The sequence below is a fragment of the Ambystoma mexicanum genome, chromosome 9, assembly GCF_040938575.1.
Source record: "Ambystoma mexicanum isolate Mex_15411 chromosome 9, UKY_AmexF1_1, whole genome shotgun sequence".
Taxonomy (NCBI): domain Eukaryota; kingdom Metazoa; phylum Chordata; class Amphibia; order Caudata; family Ambystomatidae; genus Ambystoma; species Ambystoma mexicanum.
The window spans coordinates 860,167,760-860,195,309 of record NC_090931.1 but is presented as its reverse complement, the minus strand read 5'-3'; the positions used below and the strand labels follow the sequence as shown (position 1 = coordinate 860,195,309).

At 49.3% G+C, this 27,550-nt stretch overlaps 1 protein-coding gene across 1 annotated transcript in view; it reads left to right on the top strand.

The window, feature by feature from the left end:
* The window catches only part of ATIC (5-aminoimidazole-4-carboxamide ribonucleotide formyltransferase/IMP cyclohydrolase), a 185,870-nt gene that overhangs the window by 90,437 nt on the left and 67,883 nt on the right, over positions 1-27,550 (top strand). The window contains exon 14 of the mRNA XM_069615935.1: positions 10,561-10,743. Coding sequence (XP_069472036.1) covers positions 10,561-10,743 — 183 coding nt within the window. The remainder of the gene's footprint in view (positions 1-10,560; positions 10,744-27,550) is intronic.

Here is a 27,550-nt window from a genome sequence, read left to right as displayed (position 1 = left end):
ACCAAGACTCCAGTTGAAGGTCCCTAAAATGCAATTAGTGTTCAGTCTGTGCAGGTGTCTCCTTACTAACTGCAAACAGCACTTCTGCAAAACCTGCCCCCTTTCCCATTTTGATCAACTCCTTCTCCGGTGGGCTGGTCCTCCTGCTTCCACGAGGCACCTTTTCAACAAAGGAGCTGTTGCCCAAGAACCAGGGAACCATTTCCTTTGGGTTTTCTCTTTTCATATGCTCAAATTTGGTACGCATTCCATGAATATGGCCTGTGCGATGTATCCTGATGTATAATTTTGGGTTTGGGATTGGAAGTACTGAAGCACTGGGACTATATCCTCTCTATCCCTCTACTATTGGGGACTAACTGCTGAGCCTATTCCAATTTGAATGCACTCCCGACACTGTACTGAATTTTCTGAACCCCAGCAAATGTCCTTGTTCATTCTAAAGTTCCCTGGTTGGTCATGGTGGGAACATGATTTTTAAAAAAATGTTTTAATTTGTTTATTTATAACTCGGTGCACAGGAGAATATAAACAGTAACATTTACTTGTGACCCCTTTAATATGCATATGTCAAGGTGTCCCTTTATCTCACCCAGAGGTCCCGGGTCAAGTTTTGTCAGGGCGGGCCAAGCGGCGAGGATGCCCTAGTAAAGTGGAGGGCTCTCGCTATCTGGCGTGGCTTGTGAGTCAGGGCTGGGTAGTTCTGGTCATAGTCTAGCAGTGGTGCCCAAATGTTTGTAAATCTGTGGAGCAGCCCTGCTTTAGCTGGCTTGACCTTTTTGGCTATTAGGATATCCCTAAGTTTAGCCCACCAGAGGGTCATCAGGGGCCCTTCCAGGTGCGGGCCACCGTAATTTTAGCTGGCAACAAAAATTGAGACACTAACGCTGCCCTCTTTCCTGTTTGCGGGTAGGAGTCTGGGAGCGGAATCCCCAGGAGACCTGCTCGGGGCTAGCGGTATTTCCACTTGGGTGATGTCCTTAATCGTGGCCAGGCAGTGGGTCCACTTTAGGGCATGTCCAGCACATATGGAAATAGGATCCTGGAAGGCGGCAGAGACGCCAGCAGTGAGGAGTCATGCCGGCTGGAAGTGGTGAAGGCGTATTGGGGGGGGGGGGGTGGGGAATACAGCACAAAAGCAGTTTGTGGGCACATTCCCGATTAGTGGCTCAACGGGAGGCTGCGCGCGTTCTTGTCCCGATGTCCATCCATGTGCGGTAATCTATGGCATGACCTAAATCCGCCTCCCATTGAGCCTTGTAGGACGGCCTGGTATGGAAAGGGTCTTCTTGCATTAGTTTGTAGAGGGCAGAGATTTTCCCCCAGGCTGGCAGGTCAGTTACTGTGAGCTCTAGTGGGGCAGGAGCTTGTGTTGCTGCCGCTTGGGTCTGGGGGTGGGAGCACCAGTGTCTCAATTGGGCGTAGGTAAATCTGTCAGTTTCTGCTAGATGGAAGGTTGCCTTGCATTGTTCGAAGGTGAGAGGGGAGTCCCCCCTCAAAGAGCTGCCGCAGCGATTCGAGGCCTCCCGCTACCCAGTTCCTGAAATTTGTTCGTTAGGTGCATGAGAGGGATGGGGGGGGGGGGCTGGGTTAAGAAGGATTGGAGAGAATGTACTCTAGTCCCCTGGGATACCCCTGTCTCTGTGGGCCCACTCCCAGGCCCTTATCGTTTGTTCGTAGAAGTCAACAATCCAGGCCAAACCCGGCGTATTGCAGCGGGAATAAATGGAAGGAAGTGGAAGCGGAAGCGGAGGGGGAGGGGAAGGCGGGATTGTTACGCCCATTTTGGGCATCCTATGGCGATTTCCCCATGCCTGGAAGTGGGCCAGCTGCACTGCTATGTGATATCTGCGGAGGTCTGGCACCCCCAACCCTCCCAGTTTCGTGCTGGCCATCATGGTGGTTCGGGGTATCCGCGCTTTCTTGCCCCTCCAGATGAAGTCCATCCTTTTCCTTTGGAGCCACTGTGAGGGGTGGCGGGCGGGGGGGTGACATTAAGGTTGGGAGGGAGGAGCAGGTGTAAAGGAACTGAGGGAGGAGGTTCATTTTGCATGTCGTAATGCGGCCCAACAGTGAGATCTCCTGCGACTGCCAACGAATAAGGTCCTTTTCCAATTCCTTGAACAGGCTTTGCTTCTCAGGACCTCCTCGCCTGGGGTCAGACCCACTCCGAGAGCCATTGATTTTTGGAAGTTAATGGCAAATCCTGCTACACTCCCGAATCCGTGGATTTCGGTCAAGGCCGCTCTCATGGAAGCCTTAACGTTTGTGATGGTTAAGAGCACATCTGCATAGAGCGATTTTATGTTGGGCGGGGCCTATCTGCAGGCCGGTGATCCGTGGATTCATTGGGCCAAAGGTTCCATGGCCAAGGCAAACGGGGGGATAGTGGGCATCCCTGTCTGGTTCCGCACGTGAGAGGGATTGGGGTCAGACAGGTGGTCGTTGACTCTCAGCCAGGTCTTAGGGGCTTGATAGTTAGCCAGAACCATTTTCGTGAAGGTCTGGCCAAAGCGAACGGCCTCAAGAGTGAGATGCAAATAAGTCCAGTCCACTTTGTCGAAGGCTTTGGTTGCATCAAGTGCCAGCAGGGCAAGTTGTTGGGCATTCTGGATAGCAACCTCTATTAGGTCTAGTGCTCTGCGGATGTTGCCTTTTGTCGATCTGTGTTTTATGAACCCAGTTTGATCCGGGTCTATGATGCTCGGAAGGATTGGTGCAAGCTGATTGGCCAGGATTTTTGAGTGTATATTGGCTTCCAGGTTATATAGGGATAGAGGTCTGTACGAGCTGTTATCTTGGGGATCCTTTCTGGGCTTGAGGATGAGGACTGATGGACTCCTGCATACATGGAGTAATACTTCCAGTGGTCGCAAAGGAGTGGAGACAAGTTAAAGGGGCCACTAATTGTGGGCGGAAGAGTTTATAAAATCGGGTGGAGAACCATCTGGGCCTGGGGGTCTGGATTTCAAGGTTTTTATGGCCGCCTCCACTTCCTCATTTGTGATGGGCGATTAGAGTTCCTCTCTCACCGTGGCTGTCTGGGGTGGGAGAGCTGCCTCTTGGATGTAGGAACATTATTCATTTAGGTCCCTCAGGACTGCCGTCATTATCTCTGCCTGGTGGGCTACCGCCAGGCATAACTTCTCATGTTCCGCATAGTGGACCACCCCCTGTGAGTCACGAAGACCTAGTATGTGTTTCTTATTCTTCTCTTTGGTCAGCTTATTTACCAGGTGCTTGTTAGCTTTGTTATTGACGTAATACCATTGTTTTGTTCTGGTCAATAGGTTTGCTGTGGCGTCAGCATAGTGCGCTTTGAGCCTATTTCTTGCCATCCGTAGGGCCCTATAGGATTTCAGCGACCAGCCCTTCCGTTTGTGGATGGCCTCTGCCTCACGGACTTCTGATTTCAAAATAGCACTGGTCGCCTGCTTTTGTTTGTGGAAGGCCGTGCCTTGAGCGATCAGTTCCCCTCTAAGCACCGCTTTCATGGCATCCCATCTGTTGGCTGAGGAGGTATCCTCATAGCAGTTTTAGGCAAGTTTTTTATTGTTCTGGCACTGGAGTCTCTTACTGCCATGTCCCCCAGGATAGGGTCATATAAATTCCATCAGCGTCGAGGGGGAGGATCTGGGTTGTGAGATCGCAGGGTGAGTGAGACTGGAGCGTGGTCAGAGGATCCGGGGACCAATAATGTCGGTAAATGCCAAGATCTGGGGGGAGGCCAACAGCAAGTCTATTCTAGAGAAGGTGCGGTGCACATACGAAGAGAAGGTGAAGTCTTTCTCTTCCGCAGATGGCACTCTCCAGGTATCCACAACGTTGTGTACGGAAAAGATGGAGCAGGGCCTTTGCCAACTTCAGGTCCCTGGATGTTGGAGGGTGCGATCTATCTTTGAGGGGGTCTGGAGCTCTGTTAGTCTCCTCCAATGATGACCTGCCCCTCAATAAATGGTAGGAGGGACTCTTCTAGGTCTTGGTAGAACCCTTTCTGGTGCTCGTTCGGTGCATAGGCTGAGATGAGGGTATAAAGTTGGCCAAGGATAAGCAATTTGACCGTGATGAAGCGACCCTCATGGCATCTCTGCGTATCCAGGACCTGGGGATGCAGTTTTGCAAAGAGAATTCAGTGCCTAATTTCTTGGTGCCATTGGACGCCAGAGGTTGTAAGGGGGGGGGAGAGTGGGTGGGCGAGGTTGGGGGGGGGGGTTTGCAGTCCGCCGGGATTAGATGGGTTTCTTGTCAGAAGGCGACTGAGGTACCATGATCTAGGAGCCTTTGCAGGATGTATTTCCTTTTCGGCGGGGAGTTTAGGCCCCTAACATTCAGGGTGGTGAATTTTAGTTTCTGATGCGGGGGCTGGCTCCCCGAGCTCTCTTGCTGGGTGGAGGGGGGGTAGGGGAGGGGGGGCTCAGATCAGCCATAGCCGTAAGAGGCTAACTGCTTTGGGTTCTCCTGTGGCTACCATTTTTTAAATGGTCTCTAACGGGAGACACGAACTTCGAACATCGGTCTCCAGCGGGGGGCCCAAACTGTGACCAGGGGGAACGTATTTGAACTGTTGGTGTCTCCCCTAGCCACCCGGGCTGACACCAGCCCACGTTGAGGTACGCTCCAAGGTCAAAGTGATGACATCCACCTTGGAGGAGGGTATGGACTGCATGGGGCCCGCAGTAGGCGTTGCTAAGCATGGTTCCATTGCAAAGTATTCCTCAGGGTTTTTATTGACCTTTATTTGGGTGTACGGCTTCTCTGGACCCTTGTCCAGGCTTCGGGGGGGAAGGGGGGAGCTGTGCCAGGATCGTGACTATTTTGGCCTGGAGAGGAGGATCCCAGGCGCCCCAGAGAGCCTGGGTGTAAGATTGAAGCTGCATCGAGGTGCCTGATGGTCCGTGTGGTGCCCTTGTGTGAGAATTGTAGGGCTGTCGGGAACAGCCACCTGTAGCGGATCTGCTGGTCTCGGAGAAAGAGCGGGCGCAGCGTTCAGCGCTTCTGCAGTATCAGGGGAGAGAGATCCTGGAAAATTTGGAGGGGTGCCCTGGAATGACAGTTTGTCTCGTGAACGGCCTATTTTGGAGATGGCCTCTTTGGAAGTGTAGAAGTGGACCCTTGTGATAACATCTGGAGGGGGGTCCGAGTCGGTGCCTTGACCTGGACGCAGTCTATTGGTGCAGTGAAGTAGGAGTTGGGATACTTCTAGGTTCGGGAGCAGCGCCTGGAAGAAATTGCTCACGTATTCGGGGAGGTCCTTGTTAGGGATGGAAGTGGGCACACCTCGGATACGCAGGTTATTGCGGCGGGCGTGTTTTTATTTATTTTTTTTCTCTTCAGGTCCTCCTGCTTGTGCTCCAGAATTTCGGTTCTGTCCATTAGGGACCTGATGGTGCGTTGTACTTCCGCCAGCACTTTGGAGTGTTCTTGGGGAAGGTCTTCTGATTCCCCCATCCTGTGTTCAAGTTCGCTGAACCTTTGCTCCGTTTGTTCGAGCTTTGCGGTGAGCTCTGACATGCAGAATCTAAATTCTGCTTTGATGTCGGACGTAAAGGCTTCGAGGTCCTCCTTAGAGGCGAGGGAGCCTTTCTCTTCTGATGCTTTTGGGGGTGAGAGTTTGACTGGATCCGCTTTCTTCCCCTTTTCGGCTGGTAGAAGCATGGTGGATATGGCTGCCAAATGTTTGGGGGTTTTCAAGGACTTGGCCATGGTGTCCGGTTCGGGGGGCGAGCCCAGTGGAGATGAGGGAAGAAGACTGTTGTCAGCTGGTGGGTGAGGTGCCAGTCTGTCCATTTAGGGTCTCAAGATGCCGGCTGGAAGACTGCGCTGTCCTGGTTAGTGGGTCCAAACAACCCTGGGAGGGGGCCGATAGTGTGAGCTTTCTAGCTTATCTGCAGAGTTGTGGAGAGAGTGGTCAGCAGAAGCAGCAGGGCCTATGCCTCTGGTGGTGAATCTGCTGCTTGGCACCTGCCGGGCCCCCCCCCAAGGGGCCTGCTGGTCCTTGGGCCGCTCTGGGGAATTAATGGGAGTTGGGCAGGGCACGCCTAGGAAGGTTAGGCGGGATGTTGTGGCCAGCTAAGGCTGGGAAGGCCGAGGGGCACGGAGGAGCTGCTTGGGCTATGCGGGAAGAGGAGGCAGATCTGGTGGTCCTTGTAAGCTCACCCCCTCAGCCGCCGTGATGAAATGCTTTGGGGAGGCTCTGAGCTAGGAGGGGCCCCACCGTGACCTGAAGCCAATCGGTTGGTGGGTGCTTATAGGCACCAAATTACTTCTCATCATGGGGGGGGGGGAGAGAGATGGGGAGGCCCTCCCTGTGTGAGGCGCTCCGTGCCTCCTGGATCTGTGGACGCAACGTCACTGCCGCACACCGGACCAGCCCAGAGCAGCGGGGGCAGACTAGTGCCTCCGGCGGCCGATCCCAGCCTGTCGGAGGCGAGGATGCAGCAAGGAGCGTTCGCCGACTGCAGAGGGGTAGGTGCCCGGCTGCAAGCAGTGTCTTCTTGCTGTTGTGCGGACTCCCTCAACGCCCCCCCTCCTCCCCCCCCCCGGGGACCAGGGCTGCATGTCGGGGAGCGTAGAGGCAGACCCTGGGAGCGGGGTCCATGGCGGCGGGAAGCAGACCTCGCAGATCTCCATAGGATGAAGGTGCGTCTCCGGCAGGGTAGAGGGCCTCGGCGGAGACCAGCAGGTGGGGTGCTGGGTGCCAGTAAACTCGGGATAAGGAGGCTGGAGGAGGAAGCTTTCGGGCAGCCGCTCCGACAGTGCAGGCGATGAAGGTGCGGGTGCCCAGTCCAAGTCGGCCCGCGACCAGAGTGCTGTCATGCGTTGTGGGCCGGTTAGGGAGAGCCCACGAGGGCTGCAGAGTGGGTCGGGTTAATGCGCCCGCCATTTTGTTTTCTTTTGCTGCTGCCGTTAGATGTTACGTGGTGGCGATTTTGGGGATCCCCAGAGCGATTTATGCTCAGATTGCAGCTATTGGGGCTCCCCGGATTCCGCCACCTACATCAGCGGTTTAGGGGTCCTGGCCATCACGGGAACCAGTGTATTTTGTGAGGTCGCTGCGGGTCCATGCGGAGGCCATTAATGGAGCAGCCACATCGCTGGTGCTCCAGGCCACGCCCCTGGAACATTTTGCTGCTTTCCCTACTTGGATATCAATGGGACAACCTACTTTTTGCTATTCTTACGGTCAACCTTGCCTGACTTTTGGAGGTAAGAAGCCATTTTGAATCGCTTTGCCTGTTTTGGAGGTGGAGGGGCACTGATCAGTCCCAATGGTTGTCTACAATGGAGAACCGTGTTCTCCTGCACAAGGTCCTTTGTTTCCTGCACACCACCTTCTATTTGGTAGACTATTTGGTAACGTTGTGGTTACTTGCTTAATGTGTACAGGATGGGCTGGTAATGTGTTCTTACTCTTGTGCACTTTTACCTTTTACTGCTTAATGCCAGACATTTTAAAATGGCCATACTGCAAGATGTATATATTTTTCCTATAGTTTGGTCTTCATACCCTGTAGTAGCCGCAAATAGCCCCTGCTAGTTTGAATGGTGCAGATCCTTGCATTGTTGGACTGGGGGCAACTCCAGCCTGGATCCTGAACAGGACTTGTGCTGCATCCATTTGTCGCAGCATTGTGCAGTAAAACCGCTACGAAAGAGCAGCTTGCTGAAGTCCCGGAACTCATGGTTGGAAGATAGCCAGCTGCTGTTTACTAGCATGCAACACCCTGCTTCTCTGCTGATATCTGGAGCCCTTCATCAGTGCTTCTGGTTAAAGAGCCAGCTGCTGGAAGTGTTATGAATAGTCCAGACCCATCATGTGAGCTAGCCAGATGGCCCCCTGTGCTACTTTGCTGCAATTGGTGCTGTTTCAAGTTGAGCCTTGGTACTCTGCAGATTCTTTGCTTATAGAACAAGACCTGTCCCTCCACAGATAAGTGGCTCATTGTAGGACCAGTGGTTTTTCCGCCACAAGGGTGCCTTCGACCGTTTAAGTTTACTGACTGCATCACATCCTTGGAGTTCTGAGGCTGTTGCGAGTGGTGGTCCAGTAGTCTGTGGCCTGGGTGTCCAGAACCGATCCATTGGAGTACAGAACTGCAATCTAGCTGCACCCAAAACGGAGGTCCGTAAGTGAACAAAGGCATGAATACTGAAGTCTTTCTCAATTTCACAAACTTCTACAGTGGCACCTGAGTGAATCTCGGGTGAGTAAACCCAACTGTTTTGGTCCCCCTGCATTTCCATACGTTCTATGGGCCTAAAGTCCTAGCCTTATTGCCAGCTTGCCTTACCTTGTATGGTGGTGTTCTGGCCTGGTAGCTTCCCCTTTACCTCCCCCAAGGTGGGTGGTTTGGGAGATGGTGTTTGCGTTTTTGCTTAACTTTGCTACACCTACCAAACTATCTGTTGGTTTAAGCAAATACTTGCTCAGTCTTTCTAAAGAGACTCCTAGCCTCCTGAAGACATGGTCACAAAGCCACTTTTCTATCTAGGGGATGGACTTCCTGATAGTACAACACCATTTTAATAGGGTGCTCAAGTCTTAATACTTCACCAATTATAACCAGGTAAGCAATCAGTACTTTATTTTTTATGAATACTTTATTAAGTGTAGCAAAGTGTTGGTGCTCTCGGCAGAGCCCATCCAGGTAAACGTGTATGTTAGTAGTGCATTGTTTTAGTGTTACTTACCTGTGCTTTTTCATTGGTGAGAGTTGCCTATGTCCTAAACAAATAACTGCAGTAGTAAATATTCTGCCTTACTTGTAGTATGCTGTTCAATTAACCAATCCATACTGTCTACACATTGGTGTCCCTGCATCAGAACTGGGTGGCCTCTCAATCTGTCCACAAGGTGGTTTCTGATCATCCGTCTGGACAGTTCTGCTGGCAACTGACGGTGACCTCCCTGAATTTCAACAAACTCCTTTTTACATAAGGACTCTCCTCTAATCCTGTGTCGCCAATTGGAAGAGATTTGTTTTTAATATTTGTTTGGATTTCACTTAATGACTCTAAACCTGTTGAGATCCTGAGTTTAGCTTTCGTTGCTCCACGTTGACCATTAGGAAGGGTCAGGGGTGAACCTGTGGGGAAACTTACCAGTTTTGGGCAGATCCTGCTCACACCTTGAGCAGTCTGGGAAACCGGTCTATTCCCAGTTTCACTGTGTTGGATAATTTATTGCTTGTAGGGATAACCAGTAGCTCACAACGGAATGGTGCATGAAGCCATGCCATGGGGGTCCTGCTACATCCAGCTGAGGAAACATATTTGCCATGGCCTTGTACGATTTGGCGGCAGCAATGAGGTTCTGGTGGCGATGAGTTTCTAAGTCCTGCCACCATCCCAAAATAAAAGTCCTACCTTGTCTGTCATCCTTTGGTCAGGCTAAGGCTCGAACTGAACCATTCGGCTGCAGGAGTTTGCATCATCAACCCCCATTAAAGAACCAGTACGTTTTCTGATTTCCCCCATCTTCGCTTCTGCGTTTGTGATTTACTGACTACTTGTCATGACAGCCTCGCTATCGCACTGCGAGACGCCCTTGAGCAAGACTCCTATGGCTAGACTTGAGTGGCCCCATTTGCTTGCACAAACCATGATGTATTGGCCCGGTCCTCTCTAGCCCTTATCAAAGCCTCAGACCATCCCAACACATCTTAATTTGGTTGCTGGAAGCATGCTGTTTTGTAACACCCACCCCCCCTCTTGTCTTGGCAGTGGGCATGTCTTGTGTTGCATGTAAACTACATGCTCTTCCCCATTACCTTTCTTCCCTAACTGTAGTTTTCATTCACAACTAAATCTAGGCGCAGCATGCCAGCTCCTGACCTGACTGCCAACAGTATGCCCCTCTAAATTGATCCACTACAATAACCTGTTATGGCTTTAGGCCATACAGGAGGCGAATTAACCATTTGCAAGGTTTTGTGGTTTCACCCACTAGAACTCCACCCCACGAAATGCCATGCCCTAAAGACTGCAGTACCAGTAGCTACCTCCGACACAGGTTTCTACTTTGTTGGGGCACAGTGTGGTCCATTGTCTTTCTAGCCACAGAACAAGACCTCTGACAAAGGCAACGCTGAGGTGGTGTTCGTTCAGGGGAAATGATCAGTGGCACCCATGAGCTTTTTACTAATCGGGTGTCCTGGAGAGAGCAGACTAGGGAGCAAGTGGGCACATCTCCCCCACACAGTGCATGGTTGTGATTACGGAGTCGACATTTGGTTGGATGCTCCACTGGTGTTCAGTCTTTGAATACATACTTCTAGAAATCGAGGGGCACCAATGCGCCTTGGACCTGTTGCAGGTAAAATGAATGTATGGACCTTTTTGTTTAGTGTTATCTGGGGTGCAGGTCAACCTTCCATCATTACCCAAAGAGTGTGGGAATGTTCAGAGCACTGTTCAGCCTCATTGATTTAGAAACACCTTATGGGCCATATCATTGGACTGGTCCACACCTTGTAAAGCGGGGATGGTTGCATGGTCTGGTGCAGCAATGTGGTGCTAGAAATCCAGTTTTTCAAGAGTTTTTACTTTTGTCCCTTTCAGGTGGTGGGCATTGGCGCAGGGCAGCAGTCAAGGATCCATTGCACCAGGTTAGCAGGTGACAAAGCCAATAACTGGTGGTTGAGACATCACCCACGTGTGCTTTCCATGACATTCAAAGCCGGAGTGAAGAGAGCAGAGATATCGAACGCCATTGACCAGTATGTGACTGGAACCATAGGAGAGGTACGTAGCCAACTTAATTTTAGCATTCTGGACTCTGTCCTGAATGTAATATTCCATAGTTGTCAAACAGTAGCTGGCCCATATTGGGAAGTGCTTTGTTGCCCCACATAGAGGTCGCTAGCCCAAGTTCTCTGTGAGGCAGCACCAAGCCTTATATCCGTGTCCGTGCATTGTGCAGGAACTCCAAGGCTGTTGGTTCAAGTTCATGCTGACTTCCCACCAAAAGGCTTCTCCTGATGCTGCCTGTGTGGTCCACAAGTGGGTTGTGGGGGAGCAGGGGTGTGGACGGACTGAGTGGGTGGCCCAGCCGTGCTGGCATGCAGACCTGGTGTATGCCCAGTCTAAGGTCTGTTTACTGCGAATGGGTTTCGAGAAGCGGCAGCTGGAGGCCTGAAGCAGAACAAACCAGACGTGTGAGGGAGAAGGAAAGAAAAGTGGTGGTAAGCAAATTCTCTGTTCTGGGCAAGCATCCCTTCCATTGCAGCATGAACACAAGTAAGCTTGGGTCAACCATGGTGCATGGAGACTTTTTTATTTTGCAACTGGCATGACCATATTCCTGTGTACTGTGGCACCTCTGATGTTCTGTTATACTTTGTATGGCAATTTAACATTTCATTTTCTGATTTCACCTTGATGATAACGAAGCTCTTAGTCTGGGCACTAGATAAAACCAACCGTGCAACCCCCCCACAGATCATAGATGAAATAACCTAGCATTGTCCAGTGTCGAAGCTGTTGCTGAAATTCATATTGCATGTTTCCTGACCTCCACCATTCCATTCAGCAAATCCCATATTTTCAGTAACTACCTTTATGTTCTATTCTTGTAATGGCAAAGGTTATTGCTATGCGTTACCTTAACGGCAGAAGTTGACTTGCCCTCTTCTGCTTGTGCAGTGCATCAGCTGTGGCACGTGCAATGGCTTCATATTAACCGCCTAGTTATATAATCTTTTGTCATTGCTTCACACTGTAGGCTCCCATGCCTTGATTCCAGTTGAATTGGTGCATAAATGATGGATGCAGGATGAGGCATGAACCCACATAGTGGCGTCTGTTGGAAAACTTTCACTTGGGCTGCAGGGCAATGTCTCCTTGTGGGTGCCCTCCTTCAGACCATCTAAAACTGCTTTGGGGCTGTGACAAATGGTTAACATGGGATGATATCTGCATTTAATGTGAGCTCTTGTTCACTGGTACGCTTTAAAAAAAAAAATCTTCTCCATTTAGCAACCTGAGTTATTTTGCGATGCTGTCGTTTTTTTGGCAGTGTGGCTGGCGTGCTTTTGCGGCACCATGTCTTGTGGACTGCTCGCTATGCACTGCTTGTGGGCCTCCCCCTGCAGCATATTCGAGACTGGTTTCTTGTGTCCTTGTAGCACCTCCTGGTTTGTGAGTGCTGTGCACTCTGACCAGTAGGAATCTGTAACTCTGAGCCTGGAATTGGTTTGAGGGCTCTGCTGTCAGTGTGGAGTTGCTGTGGGCAGAGGGAAGGTGGTTTTAGGTTTTGTGGCATACTATATGAATGCACAGCTCCAGCCTACAAGGGCTGGAGGTTTGGTTCCTGCTACCTGCCTTTTAAGTGATGGGGATAGCATTGTTGACTTGCAGATTATGGTTTGGTGGCCTTAAATGTGATCCTTGTTAAGACAGCATACCCATTTTTGTAATACAATATGTACAGGTGTTTCTCCACTATATTGTCTAGAGCATCCATTGCGTTTGGTACTCTTACGTCTCGTCCCCTTTCCACCATACTGTATGGGCGTCCCTTCCAAAGGACGGGAGATGGAACCTTTTTCACCAGAAAAACCTTTCCCCTTTAGCCGCGCGGCCCAGGGAGCATGTTCTGCCCTGACTCCGCCCTCCAGGCGCCACACCTCAGTCCTCTTTTCCGCATGGACGGGAACGGGCCTAATTCACCAGCGCTCCTGGGTTTGGCTTCGGCCATGTAATTCCATGCGCGGATACTTCTTTGTCTTATCTATCATTCAGGTACTCGGTCCTCGGGTGTCAGGCTCCGCCCCGGCGCATGTCGACTTGTACAGGGGTCGCCAGGTGTCCATCCTGCGACGGGCTCTTCCCGACTTCAGGCACTCGGCCTACGTTAACTTGGCTTGGACCACAGTTGGCAATCATGTTTGGCGTGTGACTCGCTGTCCTCGAAGGCGCTGAAGAACACTCGCCAGGTGGAGGGAGCTCTTCCAGAGGATCTCAAGAACTTCGGGAAGCATCGAACCAGGCCCATGATCGGGCTGATATTTTCCATTGCACCTCACAAGGGAGACTCCTCCCAAGGACTCCTGTGCGGGAGTGACCGGCCGGGTCCTTCTACCGGCACGTGCCCCGTGGCTGCTACAGCTACCGGCATTTGGGTCGAGGGATCCTCGGATCCTCCCGGGCGCAGTGGGGACCAGAAGGTTCTTATACCAGGTCTACACCCGAGGGACTATGTCCCTTTACCGGCACAAATGCAGAGGGGCTACGCCCTAATACTGGCAATACGTCCGAGGGGCTATGTCATAATACCAGCATTGCGTCCGAGGGGTGCCTAAACACAGCTCTATCGACCCAGGTGGAGGGTGTCGCACCTACTGGACCGAGGAACAGGGTAGGCCTTGTGATCCACTCGAAAGTCTTGGACGAGGCCGGGCCCAGCAGGCTGAGCGACACGTGGCAGGCAGCTCGACAAAATGGCAACCGCGCCAGAAATGGGAACCCATCCGACGCCATAGTGTCAAGGAGGGTCTGGCTTCAACCAGGTATGTGGCCTACAGTCTACCCTTCATTTGGACAGGGCAACTTCCTTTGCCTCCATATGGACAGGGTATGCAGCAGCCCGTTGGTACCCCCTGCCACCTCTTTGGCCAGTGAGGAGGTGCTCTTCGAGGAAGTTTCTCGGCCTCATGAGGTCTCCTGAGATGGGGGCGGGGGGTTTAACATCAAAGACCCAGCCAGGGAAGCCCTCCCCCTCCTTGCTAACGGCACCACCGTCTCCATCGGGGCCCCGGTGCAGCCGCCAGCTCCGCAACCTCCGCCTCCTCCGGCTGCTGTCCTTGTACCCCAGCCTCCTGCGCCATCTACTCCTCCACAAGATAGATCTTCCAGATCTGCAGGATACGGACAAGGAGGAGGATTCGGATACGCCATCGTCAGCCAGGGCCATCCATGAATGTCTTGCTGGCCTGGCGGAGTACCTGGGCCTCCCCAACCCGAGGTTGAACAGGTTCTGGCTGAAGTCCTCCTAGACGCCCCTCTGCCAACATGGGGGATTCCACTGCAAATCGATGTAGTCTCCCTGGCCAAGAAGGGTTGGCTCGGTCATCTGACACCTGGACGCCAAGTACAGGCAGATGGAGGGGGATACACTCTTGCTCTCGACCCATCCTCAGCCACACATCGGTGATCGCTGCGGCATCACTATACTCCAAGCCTAAGTCGTCCTCCTCTGCAGCGCTGCTAGGCAAGGAGGACAAGATCTTGGAGGCGTACGGCAAGATCTACTACAACACCTCCTTGCACCTATGTCAGGCCAACGCAGATGCCATGTTGGCTGCCGCCAACCAACGCTTATGGCGGGAAATTGGGGACTTCTAAACTCCCCACCCAATGACATCACGCTTTAAGGCGGGGGCTAACGGAAGCCAAGCTTGTGGTGCATGACCTCATGGAAACCAGTGGCTCATATCGATACCTCGGGCCGTGCCATCTGCATTGCCACGTACATGAGGACAGACTGGCTCCGGGCAACAAATTCAACCCTGATGTCCAGGAGAGCATTCTAGAACGACCATTTGATGTGTGGGTGAGGGGGGCGGGGGAACCACGCCAAAATCGTACACCCAATCAGCAGCGCTTGGAAAAGGGTCGTACATATGGAGGGTTCCGCGGCTTCCAGGAAAGCAGGTCCAGGCAGCTGGACCGCTCCCCATCTCAGAACCAGCGTAAACATCAAAGGGGGTGGACGTAAACATCAAAGTGGGTGGACGGAGTGAGTTTGTTTATTAATTTGTAGTGCGCACCAAACCATTAGATAGCTGGGCGCACACCGTCACAAGAATACTTCAAGCTTAGTTACAGATATAGACAATACAGGCAGGTTTCAGTCTTGGGGTACAGAGGTATGTAGAATAAACGTAGGCATCCATTTGTAATCCTTAGTCTAGTGGTTGAGACGTAGCCAAGTGTGAGTGTTACGTCTCATACCATATAGTATGATTGGTCTCTTCGAGCTCAACTGGTAGAGCATTCCATTGCTGGGCTGGTTTTACAAGGACACTACCTCCTGTGTTTTTTTTTTTTTTTTTTGGTCTGAACCTAGGAATTTGGAGGCAGTCCTAGTGGATCGTGCCGAAATTATTATTCTTCCCTTCAAGTATGGAGGGGCTGCGTTGTTGAGACATTTGAAGGTTAGTGATACAGTTTTGAAGAGGATCCTATCCGTAATTTTCCACCAGTGATGGTTTCTTCTAGCATTAGATATGTGCTCTCTGGTAGGGAGATTAAAAGCAGTTCTGAGCGCGTTGTTTTGCAATGTCTGTAATTTATTGATAATGTATTTGTTGGCTCCCAGATACAGTGCATTGCAGTAGTTTTGATAAGATGAGGGTATTCGCTAAGATAATGCAACTTGCAAGTGAGAGAAAGGGTCTACATGCTCTGTTTCCACTGTAGGCAGTGGATGAGACGAGGAGTTTACCTGTTTTTTTAGAGTAGAGTGCAGATGGAAGCCAAGTGTCTTCACTTCTTTGGCAACTGTAATTATGTTGATATGGAAGGCACTGTAGTCCATGTCAAGTTTTTTTTATTTTTTATTTTTTTTAGTTTGTTGGCGGAACCGAGGATCAGGATCTCCATTTTTATCGTCGTTCAGGCCGAGGCCATGGGTTGCCATCCAATCCTGAATGAAGGTGTAGATTTAATTTACTAAGTCTGTATCTGAGGTGAAATTGCCAGAAAGGGGAATGAGGATCTGGGTGTTGTCCGTGTAGTTTGTGTAGATGACCCAGTCTATCCGATTTGTCAAAGGCTTAGTAAAGATATTATACATGGTTGGTGAGACACCTGAGCCCTGAGGGATGCCACATGTTTGTATTGGGTCTACTGATGCTGAGGTGGAGAAGACTTGCATGCTTCTATTATCCAGAAAGGACTGGACCCAAGCTATGGCTTCACTCAAAGTAGGCAGCCGATGCTAGGTGTTCGCATAATAGTGCATGGTCCACCAAGTCAAATGCTGCCGACAGATCAAGGAGTAGCATAGCTGTGTTTCCTTTTATCATTAAGCTCGTCAATGTGGGCTTTAATGTCTATTAAAGCTGTCTGTGCCATTTTTGGGTCTGAAACCAGATTGGCAGGAGCCTAGAAGTTGGTTGGTTTCAAGGTATTTCTGAATTTGAAGATAGGCCACTGTGTATTATTCTTCTAAGCTACTTGGGACAGTATTAGATTAAAAGGAGGCATTAATGAGTTTAGAGAGGAAGGGGGCTAAATCTCTAGCCGCATCCTTAATTATTTGGGCTGGACATTTGTCGCCTTTACCGTTTGACATTCTTAGGGAAGCAATAATTTTTTCAGTTTCCTGAATGGAGACTTTGGCGAATTTGAATGGAGCTAAATCAGGTTTGTTTTTAGGCGTGGTAGTGGTTGGTATTTCGGCAATGGGGAGAGAAGCTTTTTTTAGCTGTCATTTTGGTTTGTAATGTTTGTTTTATTTGCTCAGGCATTTTGAATGCTAGTGCACCATTGCTTGTCTTTAGGTATGTTATCCGGCAGGGGTATAGGCAATTCTTCTCGAAGGATGACAAATACCTTGGTATTGGAGCATGCTTTAAAAATGATTTCACTGTAGAATTTCATTTGGATAATTTCATTCTTGTAGTTATTGGCACATTGTTATAATTTTAGTTTTTCTTCTGTTGGGGAATGTTGCCATGTGGTTTCTAGCTTCCTTTTTTCCAATCCAAGTTCTTTTAGGTGGGCGGTGAACCAAGTATTGAGGTGAGTTTGTTTGCTCTTGTGTACCTTAAGTGGGGCAATGGTATCTAGAATCATAGCCATAATGTCATTATAGGAGTCCACCAGTTGTAAGTGACTCCAATCAAGCAATCCCACTAAGTCAGTGCCTTGTCTGGGATGCCCAAGGGAAGCCCTTATTTATTTTTATGGCAAGTTATAATCTGGATGATGAACCCTTGTATAACACCCCTCTCTTAGAATCCCCCTTGACCCCACTGAGCCAAGAAGTAGGCTTGTTTTGCAAACTTAAAAGGTTTATTTGAAAAATTAAAATATATATATCACACTTTTATAAGAAATTGATATCACACCATGAATATTATGTTGATCAACAATGGGTAACCTAACACTAGTACACTTCTTTACAGTCAATGAGGAGTTGGTATAGGATGGATAAGGCAGCGAAAATACTTTTATGGTTTCAAGGGAAAAGCAATGAGGAATAAATTGCAGTACAGAAATACTTGTTATGATTTTAGCAAAAGGTAATATGATCACTTTCTTTTGACAATTCACTCCCCCGTATGCAATATAAGAAATGGAAGGAAATCGTACAGTCTGCAAGAATCACAACAAAATGCAATATGAAATGCAGTAACCCCCCCTCCCCCCCAGCACGTTTAGGGGAAAACAGGTAGAGGTTTGAAACACAGGCCCAAAATGCTTTGAATGTGATGACAATGAAGTGAGAAATGTGCTAAAATGCTTTTAATTCCCTCTAGAGGTTCAGGGTGGATGATATCTAGTTTATATTAGTTCAGGCTCACTTTAGCAATGCTCTGTGTAACCAGCAGGTTAAAACGAATTTTAGCAAAGGAAAGCAAGAAGCTGCTGATTTTTACACGTGGCTGAAATTGTGCAAAATGTCAAATCGCAGCAAATTTACTCGCGCGCATCGAGCATAATTACGGAGGCACTATTAGGAGTAGGAAGTCGGTTCTATGAAAGCCTAGAATCTTAGCTTTAAGATGAAAGTTAAATCTCGTTCCTAGCACAAACGGTTCCGTAGATAAGGACGATTTTGTGAAAGTTGTTCGGATTTGAAATTTTAAAGCTCAGAATGACGGATGACAGTTCTCAGTTTTAAAGATGACAGAATGACACGATTCTAGGAGGCAGTTCTAATAGGCTAAAATAGTTTGGATTAGATTATTTTAAACTAAGATTGGTTTTGCACAGTGAGTACTGGCACTATATTTTTGAAATAAGCCGTCAAGTTCTGGTCCGGTTGTGCAGGACTTCCGACGGGTGGTTCTGAACAGTGGTCTGGTCTCTGGTTCTGCTCTCAGCACTGCACAGTTCTGGTCTCTCTGGGTCTCTGGTCTCTGGAGGTTGATGGATTTGAAGTCTGGAGTCTCCCGGCAAAGCGTCCCGCAACAAAGTGGAAAGTTAATCCACTACCTGGGTTTCAGTGGCCCTTTCTATGTGTTTTGAAAATGGGTGTGTTCCTGGGCCTAGCTAAGCCTGCCCCTCTCTTGTCATTGGCCAATTCCTCCTCTCTCCCTTGATTGGGAGAAGGAAATGTGAGTCAGAGTGATGCTGTAGGTTTTATGGTCAGAGGAACCTCCCCTTGTCAAATTGCACACATCTATTTCTGATCCAAATACATATTTATCGATGTACCATTTTTCTCATATTATAGGTCCAGTTAACATATTTTCTGTAGCACCAAACCATCTGATCCCTGTCTTTATACAATGTCGTGTCCACTGATGACAGAATTCTCCCCTTTTCATCCAGCTCCCCTTTTCATCCAGCTAACGACCTCAACCTTTCCAGATTGTACACAAATGTGCACCAGGGATATGGGTTTCAGATGATAAAGTGTCAGATTTTTAACATGCATACATTTGGAGTAACAACCTTTTCTGCGCTACTATCCCCACGAACATCCCACAGGGGCCTAACACCTTTTAAAATGTGCCTGGAAAAATCCCAAGAATAATATTTATATAATTTTGACCAGTCCGCACTATGAATTATCTATCTTTTTAAAATAATGCCCTGGTCAAAAAGGGGTTTGGCTTACCACATCACATGGTGGAATAACTGGTTTATCCACTTCCCCCAAGCTCAGCTTGCTAGCAGGGGCACTGCCCCTCCCAGTTTCTCCCAAGAGGAAGCCACTTTACGACCCCCCCAATATAACATTTGCCTGAGCCCAGGACAGTGCTTTGTTCAACCTCCTGCAGGTGCCCCTCCCCTAATCTAATCAGAGAGGTGTCATCTCCTTTTGGTGGGGGCAGCAGGATGCAGCTAGGCCTGGGAAGAGTGGCTGAGCAGGTTTCTCCTGTCGGGGGTAGTTCTCAGGCAGAATTCAGCTAAATGTCACTTTAGTTCCCAGTTTTCTACATTCAAATCCAACTTACATGCAGCTATTTTTTTTATATATAAATTAAATAATTACTTCCTTCAAGTTATTTCAGAATATAGTTTTATATTGTATCCACCTCTTAGCAAGTCTTTCCTTGGCCGGTTTCGGTTCATTTGTTCAGTTTTACACAAGTCTGGGTTTTAAAACGCCGGCTCTCTGATAGTGGTGAGCACCGGTACTGCATCCATTTTTGTTAAGAAAATGAATTCCCCACAGTTCTGGGTTGCTTTTGGCAATCAGCATTGCCATTCCCAATGGTTTCAGGCTACTGTGTGTGTAGCCCAATGGTGGTTTTAGGCGGTGCCCTCCTGTGCTCACAACATAGGCAAAAATGGGTGGCAGCCTATTCTTCATGTTTTCCCTGTGCACTCTGGGGAGTTCTGGCAATCATGATGTTTTCCATGCCAGTACTGCACAGTTTTGGGGTAGGGCTTGGATGCATGGGTAAAAACATCCCACACAGTGTAGCTGGGTCGGAGTTGCTTGACAAGGCATTAATTACCGGAAGGAGGAGAGCTAGGATATTGTCGGGTGTGACATTTTTCATCAATCTAGTGGGAATGGCGGGAGCCCTAATTTTATCTTTATCCATTTGTTTGAGTGTTAAGCTAAAGTCAATTAGGTAATGGTAAATCCAAGGTTGAGGTGTAATTTTGGAGATTGTTGTTGGGCAGTTTAAGGTGGCAATCCAGTCTCAAGTCCTAACTTGATCATGAGTGGGGGAGAGGATTTTTTGGGTAAGGCCATGTTCGAGCATGGTAGCCATTGTTTGAGCTCGTTTGTTGTCTAGATCGTTGAATCCACCTAAGATGATTATCTGGAATGAGTCTTTAGTATTGTTAGCTAAGAGGTTAGAAATGTCCTTTGAATGAGCCTATGGGTCCTGGTGGCCTTTATGAGGTATATGGTTACAGTACGGCATGGGGATCTAGGCAATTTTGCTGAGAGTAGATCTCAAGATTTTAGTGGGGGTAGCGAGGATAGTCTGAGGTCCAGGTTATCTTTAGCTGCGATAGCTAGGCTGCCTCCTCTAGGAGTTAGGTCGGTACATTCTTGGGAGTTCATCATTTTCTGGTATTGAGTGTAAGTGCTGGGCCTGCAGCTTCGTGAAGCCAAGTTTCTGTGACTGCTAGGAGGTCAAGGTTGTCGGATGATAGGTCGGCTATTTCAGTGGCCTGGGCAACGACAGATCTGGCATTGATCAGTGCTTCTGTTATTGTGGTTGTGCTAGGTAATTTCTGAGTTTTCAGCGTTGCAGGTATGTGATCTTTAGTTTTGGCATCTGAGATGGTTTGCATGTGGGCTTGTGCCGTATGTAGAGTGGTAAATTTAGGGTCGGTGCGGCGGTTCAAGTAGGTGTTACTAGTTATTTTAGGTTCGTAGAAGGATGGGAGTCTGGCTCGAAGCCTAGTGTTTCTGTTCAAAGTGGGGCAAGGTGCATATTTGATTTGATCCATGGTTATCAGGATTGTTTGTATGAGCAGCAGTGGTACAGATAAACAGATTTTTGCTGACATCCATTGTAGCAGGCACTAACTGCCCTACAATGTATTAGGTAAGATGGGCTGAAGCTAGGTCCTCGTGGTGTAAGCTGGCTCAAGCTAAGTTTAGGTAGGCTGTGATAGTCTGTTCTGTCTCGGCACAGTGGTTCGCAGGGGTTAGATGCAACTTCGGCAGAATAGGTTGAATTAAATATAGTTACCATGGGTTAAATTCACTATAAACAGTGGGCTAGGTTCAATGTAGTCGTAGCAGGCTGAGCCGAGCATAGTCACAATGGGCTGGTTTTAGCATCGTAGGTAGAGTAGGCTAACCAATATGGTCGCGATGGGCAAAATGCAATGTAGTCACAGTAGACTAAGTTCAGAATAGGCACAGAGGGCTAAAATCAGTGTAATTACAAAAGGCTAAAATGCAAATGATCTCAGTAGGCTAAAACCTGTATGGTCACAATGGGCAAAATGCGATGTAGTAACAGTGGGCTAAGTTGAGCATAAGTGCCGTAGGCGAACATGAACATGGGCGCAATGGTCTAGGTACAGTGGCAAAGGCAAAAGTATAGGCACAGTGGTCTGCCATGTGTTGGATGCAGAGTAGGCGAAGGACGGCACAGTATTGTGGGAAGGTGCAATGCAATCATCTGTCTCGAGGGTTGGCGGCCTGGATGTGGCTACAGGACACTGGACCTTTATGGCGAGTGCAGTCTGTCATTAGCGACTGAATAGCGATCATTGGCGAGTCTCATTTAAAGCAATATTGTGGGCAGCAGTTGCATTGGGAAGAACTAAGATAGCTGTAGCAAATGCCAGAACGTTTGGGCAGCATTTATGGTAGCATGTTTTTGACAGCAGGGTTGGCATATATAGCCTTGCTTTGTATTGTGCTGGCACAGAGGGTCATGTGCGATATGGAAGAAGCAGTATAACAGTAGGAGTTAACTGGGGGCAGATCAGTGCATACAGGGTCCGGCCAATAGAAAGCAAGTGCCTTTGCCTGCGGGTTAGGCTTGATGCGCCCGGGTTATGCAACTAAGTACAGGTAGGTACAACATAAGTCAAAGACAAAAAGGCATGTTACGGTGTTACACTGTGTTTGGCAGGGCATAGGTCTATTTTATGGGGGAGATATTGCATCGATGGTCGGGAGGATCATGTTGCGAGATCGTTCGGGAGGAGAAGAGTCGAGTAGGAGGGGGCGCGGGGGGTCTTACCGAGTGTCCATGGGCATACCGCTGCGGGATGAAGGACATTGTTTTCAGCAATGAAGAGTATTTGGCCCAGAGCCCATACGGTTCCAGACAGGCTTGCGACAGGACCTGCCTTGTTGGGTGGCCTTAGTGGGTGGGCAGTCGTTCACCTGCCGGCAAAGTGATTGGTTCAAGTATCAACAAACTTTCAATCACTGCAGTTTCAGCCAGATGGGGACAGAAGCTACATTCAGAATATTTTGGTTGTCCATTTTTAAGTAGCAATGGCCTCGTGGAGCCTAATGGAGGCTGTAGGATGGATACAGATTTCTCAGCATGCACTGAGAATTTTGACAAACGCTGAAATTATGGCATCAAGATTCGTATTTACGGGCGCTCGGCAGTATTCAGACTGCCTGTGTCGGATAGCGTCGTGGGTGGGTACGGCAGCCTGGAATAAGAGGGAATGCATCCCTGGCCTCGTCCAGTCCCACTCCTCAGCATCCGCCTCCAAGGGAAAGAAGGCATGGCATGCCCCGTCTGGTTCCCATGTCTCCAATGGGGGGCAGGCTTGCTCTCCGTAGTATCCACGGGGTACCGCCTTCCTATCCCAGCCTCTCCTCCCTCCCACAGGTTGAGACAGCAACTCTCTCGGCGATCCGGTCGCTCATAGAGAGCCAGGCAGTGGAGGAAGTGCCAGCCTCCACTCCAGGCTGTGGCTTCTACTCAAGGATTTTCGCCATTCAGAAGAAGAACCAGGCGGGCCTGAGTTGTGCTGGACCTTTCACCCTAATCTTTTCCCTACCCCTGCAAAAAATTCAAGATTTTTTTTTTTTTTCCAGCTTTTATAGCGGCGACATTGGACAAGGGAGACTGGATGTGCTCCCTGGACCTGAAGGACGCGTACCTACAAGTCCCGATTTGGCAGCGCCATCGTTATTGCCTACGGTTCAGGATCATGGCCTACCATTTCCAATACAAATTCCTTCCATTTGGCCTCAACTCGGCCCACAGGGTCTTTACCAGACTAGTGAACGCTGTGGCAGCCCTCCTCAGAGCGCAGGGCCTCCATCTACCTATACCTCAACAACTGGCTCGTCAGGGCTACATCTCCGGAAGTGGTTCGCCACTCTTCCCATGCCCTTATGAATACGCTGCATGACCTGGGCTTCTCGCTCAAACTCAAGAAGTCCCAGCTGCACCCTACGCAGACTCTTGACATTCCTGGGACTCATTTGGGGCATGTGCTCCGAGAGGGCCTCCACCCACTTTCTCGGCATGGTGGTACCAACATCTCCTGGGTCTACTGGTGGCGGTCCTGTTAGCCGTGCCGCACACGAGACTGAGGATGAGGGGGATTCAGCTGCACTTCACGGCCTCATAGAATCGGAAGCGGGGCTCGCAATCTGAGATTATCAACGTTCCTCCATCTCTCCACCAGGCTCGAACTTGGTGGGCCATGGACTGAAAACTACGCAAGGGCAAGCCCTTTCGGCCACCTTCTCCGCAGGCCACCATCACCATACTCCTCGCACAAGGGCTGGGGAGCCACCCTGGACGATCGCTCGATCCACGGCACCTGATCTTCACAGGAGCAGAAATACCACATCAATTGGCTGGAGCTGAACGCCACAGTGCTCAGCCTCATCCAGACGGACAACTCAACCAGCATGTACTACGTCAACAAGCAGGGAGGCACCAAATCCCCTCTGTGCAGGCTGGCGATCAGCATGTGGGAATGGGCCCTGGAAAACTACATTTACCTCTTGGCAGTCCACCTCCCGGGGGAATCCAACCTGCAGGCGGATAGGCTCAGCAGGCTGGGAACTACGAGTGGCAGCTACAACCTCGTTATTCAGGAGATCTTCAACAGGTGGGGTAATCCCAAGTGGATCTCTTTGCCACCTGGCACAACAAGAAGTGCCCCAGTTCACATCCTGGCAGGGTCCGGGCCCCAGCTCTCTGGGCAACGCATTTCACCTCCAGTGGACCGGCATGAAAGCCTACGCCTTCCCCCTACTCCCCTGATCCACAGGCTAATTCTTAAGATCAAGGAGTCCCACCGACTTCTCATCATTCTAATAGCTCCATAGTGGCTGGCCAGGCCATGTTTTTCGGAACTAATCAGTCTCTCGGGTGCCCCGTTACACCTTCCGACGGGCCCAGCACATCTTCTGGCACATCACAGAGCCAGAATCATCCACCCCGCACCAGAGAAACTAGCCCTCGCAGCGTGGTACCTGAGCAGGTAACGCTTCAGCACCTTAGCCTTTCACAGGCCAATCTGGAGATCATACAGGGCGCCAGGGGCAAGGCCACCAGGGCCCAGTACAAAAGCAAATGGACCAGAGTCTGCCAATGGGCAGACTCCAGGGGAATCGACCCCTTGGCCTGCAATTTGCATGATGTGCTCTTTTTCGGCACACCTCTCATAAGGGTGTACAGGTGGACACCTGCCACACATACTTTGCAGCCATTGGGGTTTAAAGCAACTCTTGAAGGCATCTTTTCCTCCTCTAACCCTATAGTCCATCATCTGACTGGTCTCACAAAGCTCTAACCGCCCATCAAGAGACTGCACCCTGTTTGGGACCTTAATGTAGTCTTGGGCGCCCTGGTGCACCAGCCATTCGAGCCAATGGCATCAGTGGACATTAGGCTGGTCACCATCAAGACGGCCTTAGTAGTCTGTCTTACCTCAGCTCGCAGAATCGGCGAGATCCAGGCATTGGTCGCCTTTGAACCATATACCACCTTTCACAAGGACAAAGAAGTCATGCGGACTCACCCGGCATTTCTGCCCAAGGTTCCATCTGCATTTCACTTGAACGAAGAAATGGTCCTTCCTACGTTCTTTCCCAATCCAAAGGATGAGGCACAGAGTGCTGCACTGCCTGGATGTCAAGCATGCCCTAAAATTCTACTTTGACAGTACCAAGGGCTTCCGCAGGTCCGAGGCTCAAGGCCAGGCTATCTGGCCTCTAAGGCCTCCATAGCCCGCTGGATGGTCTCGGCCAGCAAGGAAGCGTACGAGGGCCAGAACAAGCTGCTCCTGGCCAACATGCATGCCCACGCAGTCGGGGGCCAAGGCAACGGCCATCGCATTCCAGCACCATGTCCTTTGGCAAGTTATAAGCAGGGCGGCCACTTGGGCCTCTCGCTCGGCTTTCTGCAAGCATTACTGTTTGGATGCCGGCTCTAGATCGGATGTGTCTCTTATTTGCTTAAGGAGGGTCTCCTCTCCAAGCTGGGGTACAATCGGTTCTAATCGCCCATACAGTATGGAGGAAAGGGGATGGGACGTAAGAGTAATTGGAAGTTAGTCACCGTAGTGACTAACCTACTCTTAGTCCATAGTCCCCTTTCCTCCATACGTCCCAAATACACCCTCCCCCCGTCTACTCCCTCAATACTGGTGTCATTAGGCAATGTTAAATCTTTTGTCAATGGGGACTGAGGTGTGGCGATGGAGTCGGGGCAGCGTGCCTCTAAATTTAAAGGGAAGGTTTTTTTTCTGGTGAAAAAGGTTCTGTCTCCCGTCCCTTGGAAGGTATGCCCATACAGTATGGAGGAAAGGGGACTATGGACTAAGAGTATGTATGCTACTACGTACCTCTTTTCCTACCATGGTCTCACTTTTTAGCCTCGATTTGCCTGCCCCTTAGTTGCAGGTCGGATGTGTAGGGTCTACTCTCTAAGGTGGAGTGATTGGTCTTCATAAAGCCTACACTTTCTGAAACGCTGATGGCCATTCTTGGCCATCGACTGCACACCTTCACCCCACGCAACTGCATTGTAACCTCAACTACTGACCCACTGAAGGCTTTCTGTTCCATTGATGCATAGGTACGTGTTGGAGATGCTAAACAGAACAGTGACATTTGTGGACTCTACCCCAATTTTACAGCTGCACTTTACCATACATTGCTTTACTATGTTTTCAGAAGGTATAATCCAGTTCACAAACTATTTATATAACTTACTTTTACTGTTGCTAAAGCTATAAAGCATAATGTGACCTACTGTGTGGACATTCATTACCTTATTGTGGTGTCGCATGTTAACCTATACCATGTTCTCACCCTGCTTAGCATAGACTTGACTGTGCCGTTTATTTACTCTTGGTATATAAAGTCTTGCAACATTGTGTGTGGATTAATATTCCTGAACGGTGAACTATTTCAGTTAAGGACTGGAGAACAATTTGTGAATATCCTAAACTGTATTCGCCACTCCTCTTTAATGACTGCCTCTAGCTCCCTTTTTTAAAAATGTTATATTTGACGAGCTTGCTATGCAGTGTTCAACGGTATGCAGTTGGATGGCAGTTGTCAACATTTATGTGGTATGGGGGAGGGGATGGGAAGCCTATCCTTGGCAGTCTTTCAACCAATTAATCCTCCCTGACCTTGTGATAGCAGCTACTGTGCATTGCAACATGCTCCTGTCTGCTATAAACCTTGGCACAGCTCTTTGTCTTTTTTTTTTTTTTAATTTTTAAATCTGATTTGACTACCATCGTTTCACTTTCCTCCTACTCCTTCCTTTACCATAACCCCTTCACGGGTATCATGGTTCATTCCTCCAGTTTGTACTTTAGTCTCAACCTGCAATTTCCTCTCCCTTACAGTACCTGTCATTGGCACTTGTAATTGCTGCCAAAACACATGTGCCCTTTGCTACTTTGTAATCACCCCGATTTTGTTTTTTCGCCCTCACTCTTAGGTAAACTTCACCTTGTGTTGCTACACTCACCATTCATTGGATTTAACTATTCTCAGTGTCACGTTATCTATTGTCTTGCAGTGAATGCCACTTCCGTATCGCTCCCTGGCATGTTATACAGCACTATTTGGTTATACACTTGTATGCACTTCACCTTTACACTATTAACACCGGGCTATGAAAAAGGAGCAGCTCCAGGAGCTGCGTTTGAACCTCCCCACCAGTGCTCTACTTTGTTGGTTTTGTAATTAAGGTTCTAGTCAGGCTGCTTAAATGTATACGTTTAACCTACAATTACTGCTCGTGGTACAGTAGAGTGTATCTGTGATTTCCATCAAATATTACTGCGATTCTCATGGAATTATTTTATTTTTAAACCCTTTTCACTGCACATAAATGCAGGGGAGACCCCAGCACCCATTCCACACCCTCCCACCTTAATACCCAAACATCTATATTTGCGGTGAAGTGTGCTTGGAAGAAATTCGATGAAATGAGATTCGATGAAATCTGCTGATTGCTGAAGTCCCGATTGGATTATTTACTGATTTATGTTGGAAATGTTTTTACAACAAAAATGGCCATCCGGTGTGGTTGAATGTAAACCTGGCATACTGGTCTCAGAAGACTTAAACTGCCCTCTTACTCTTTTCAATCTTTCAGGGATGTGTGGCGGTCTTCCTTAGACTGCAAACAACCTGGCTACCCTTACCCCTTACAGACCCAGCAACCAAAACCTAGCCGTGTGCCACAAGGATGGAATTAATCGCCTCGAGGCATCTCAAGAGGCCATGTTGAAGACCAAAGGTGCAGCCTCACTTGCTTACAACAGTGAAGATGCACAATTTCTGCCAGAAAAGACTGACACCGCCCTGATCAAGTGAACAAATTGACTAATAAAACATGGACAAGACTGATCCTGACCAAGTACCACACCATGGACCGGAGTCCTTTTCATATTTGGCCAGCGTACTGAAAATCCTTGCGCTTTCAGAAGGAAA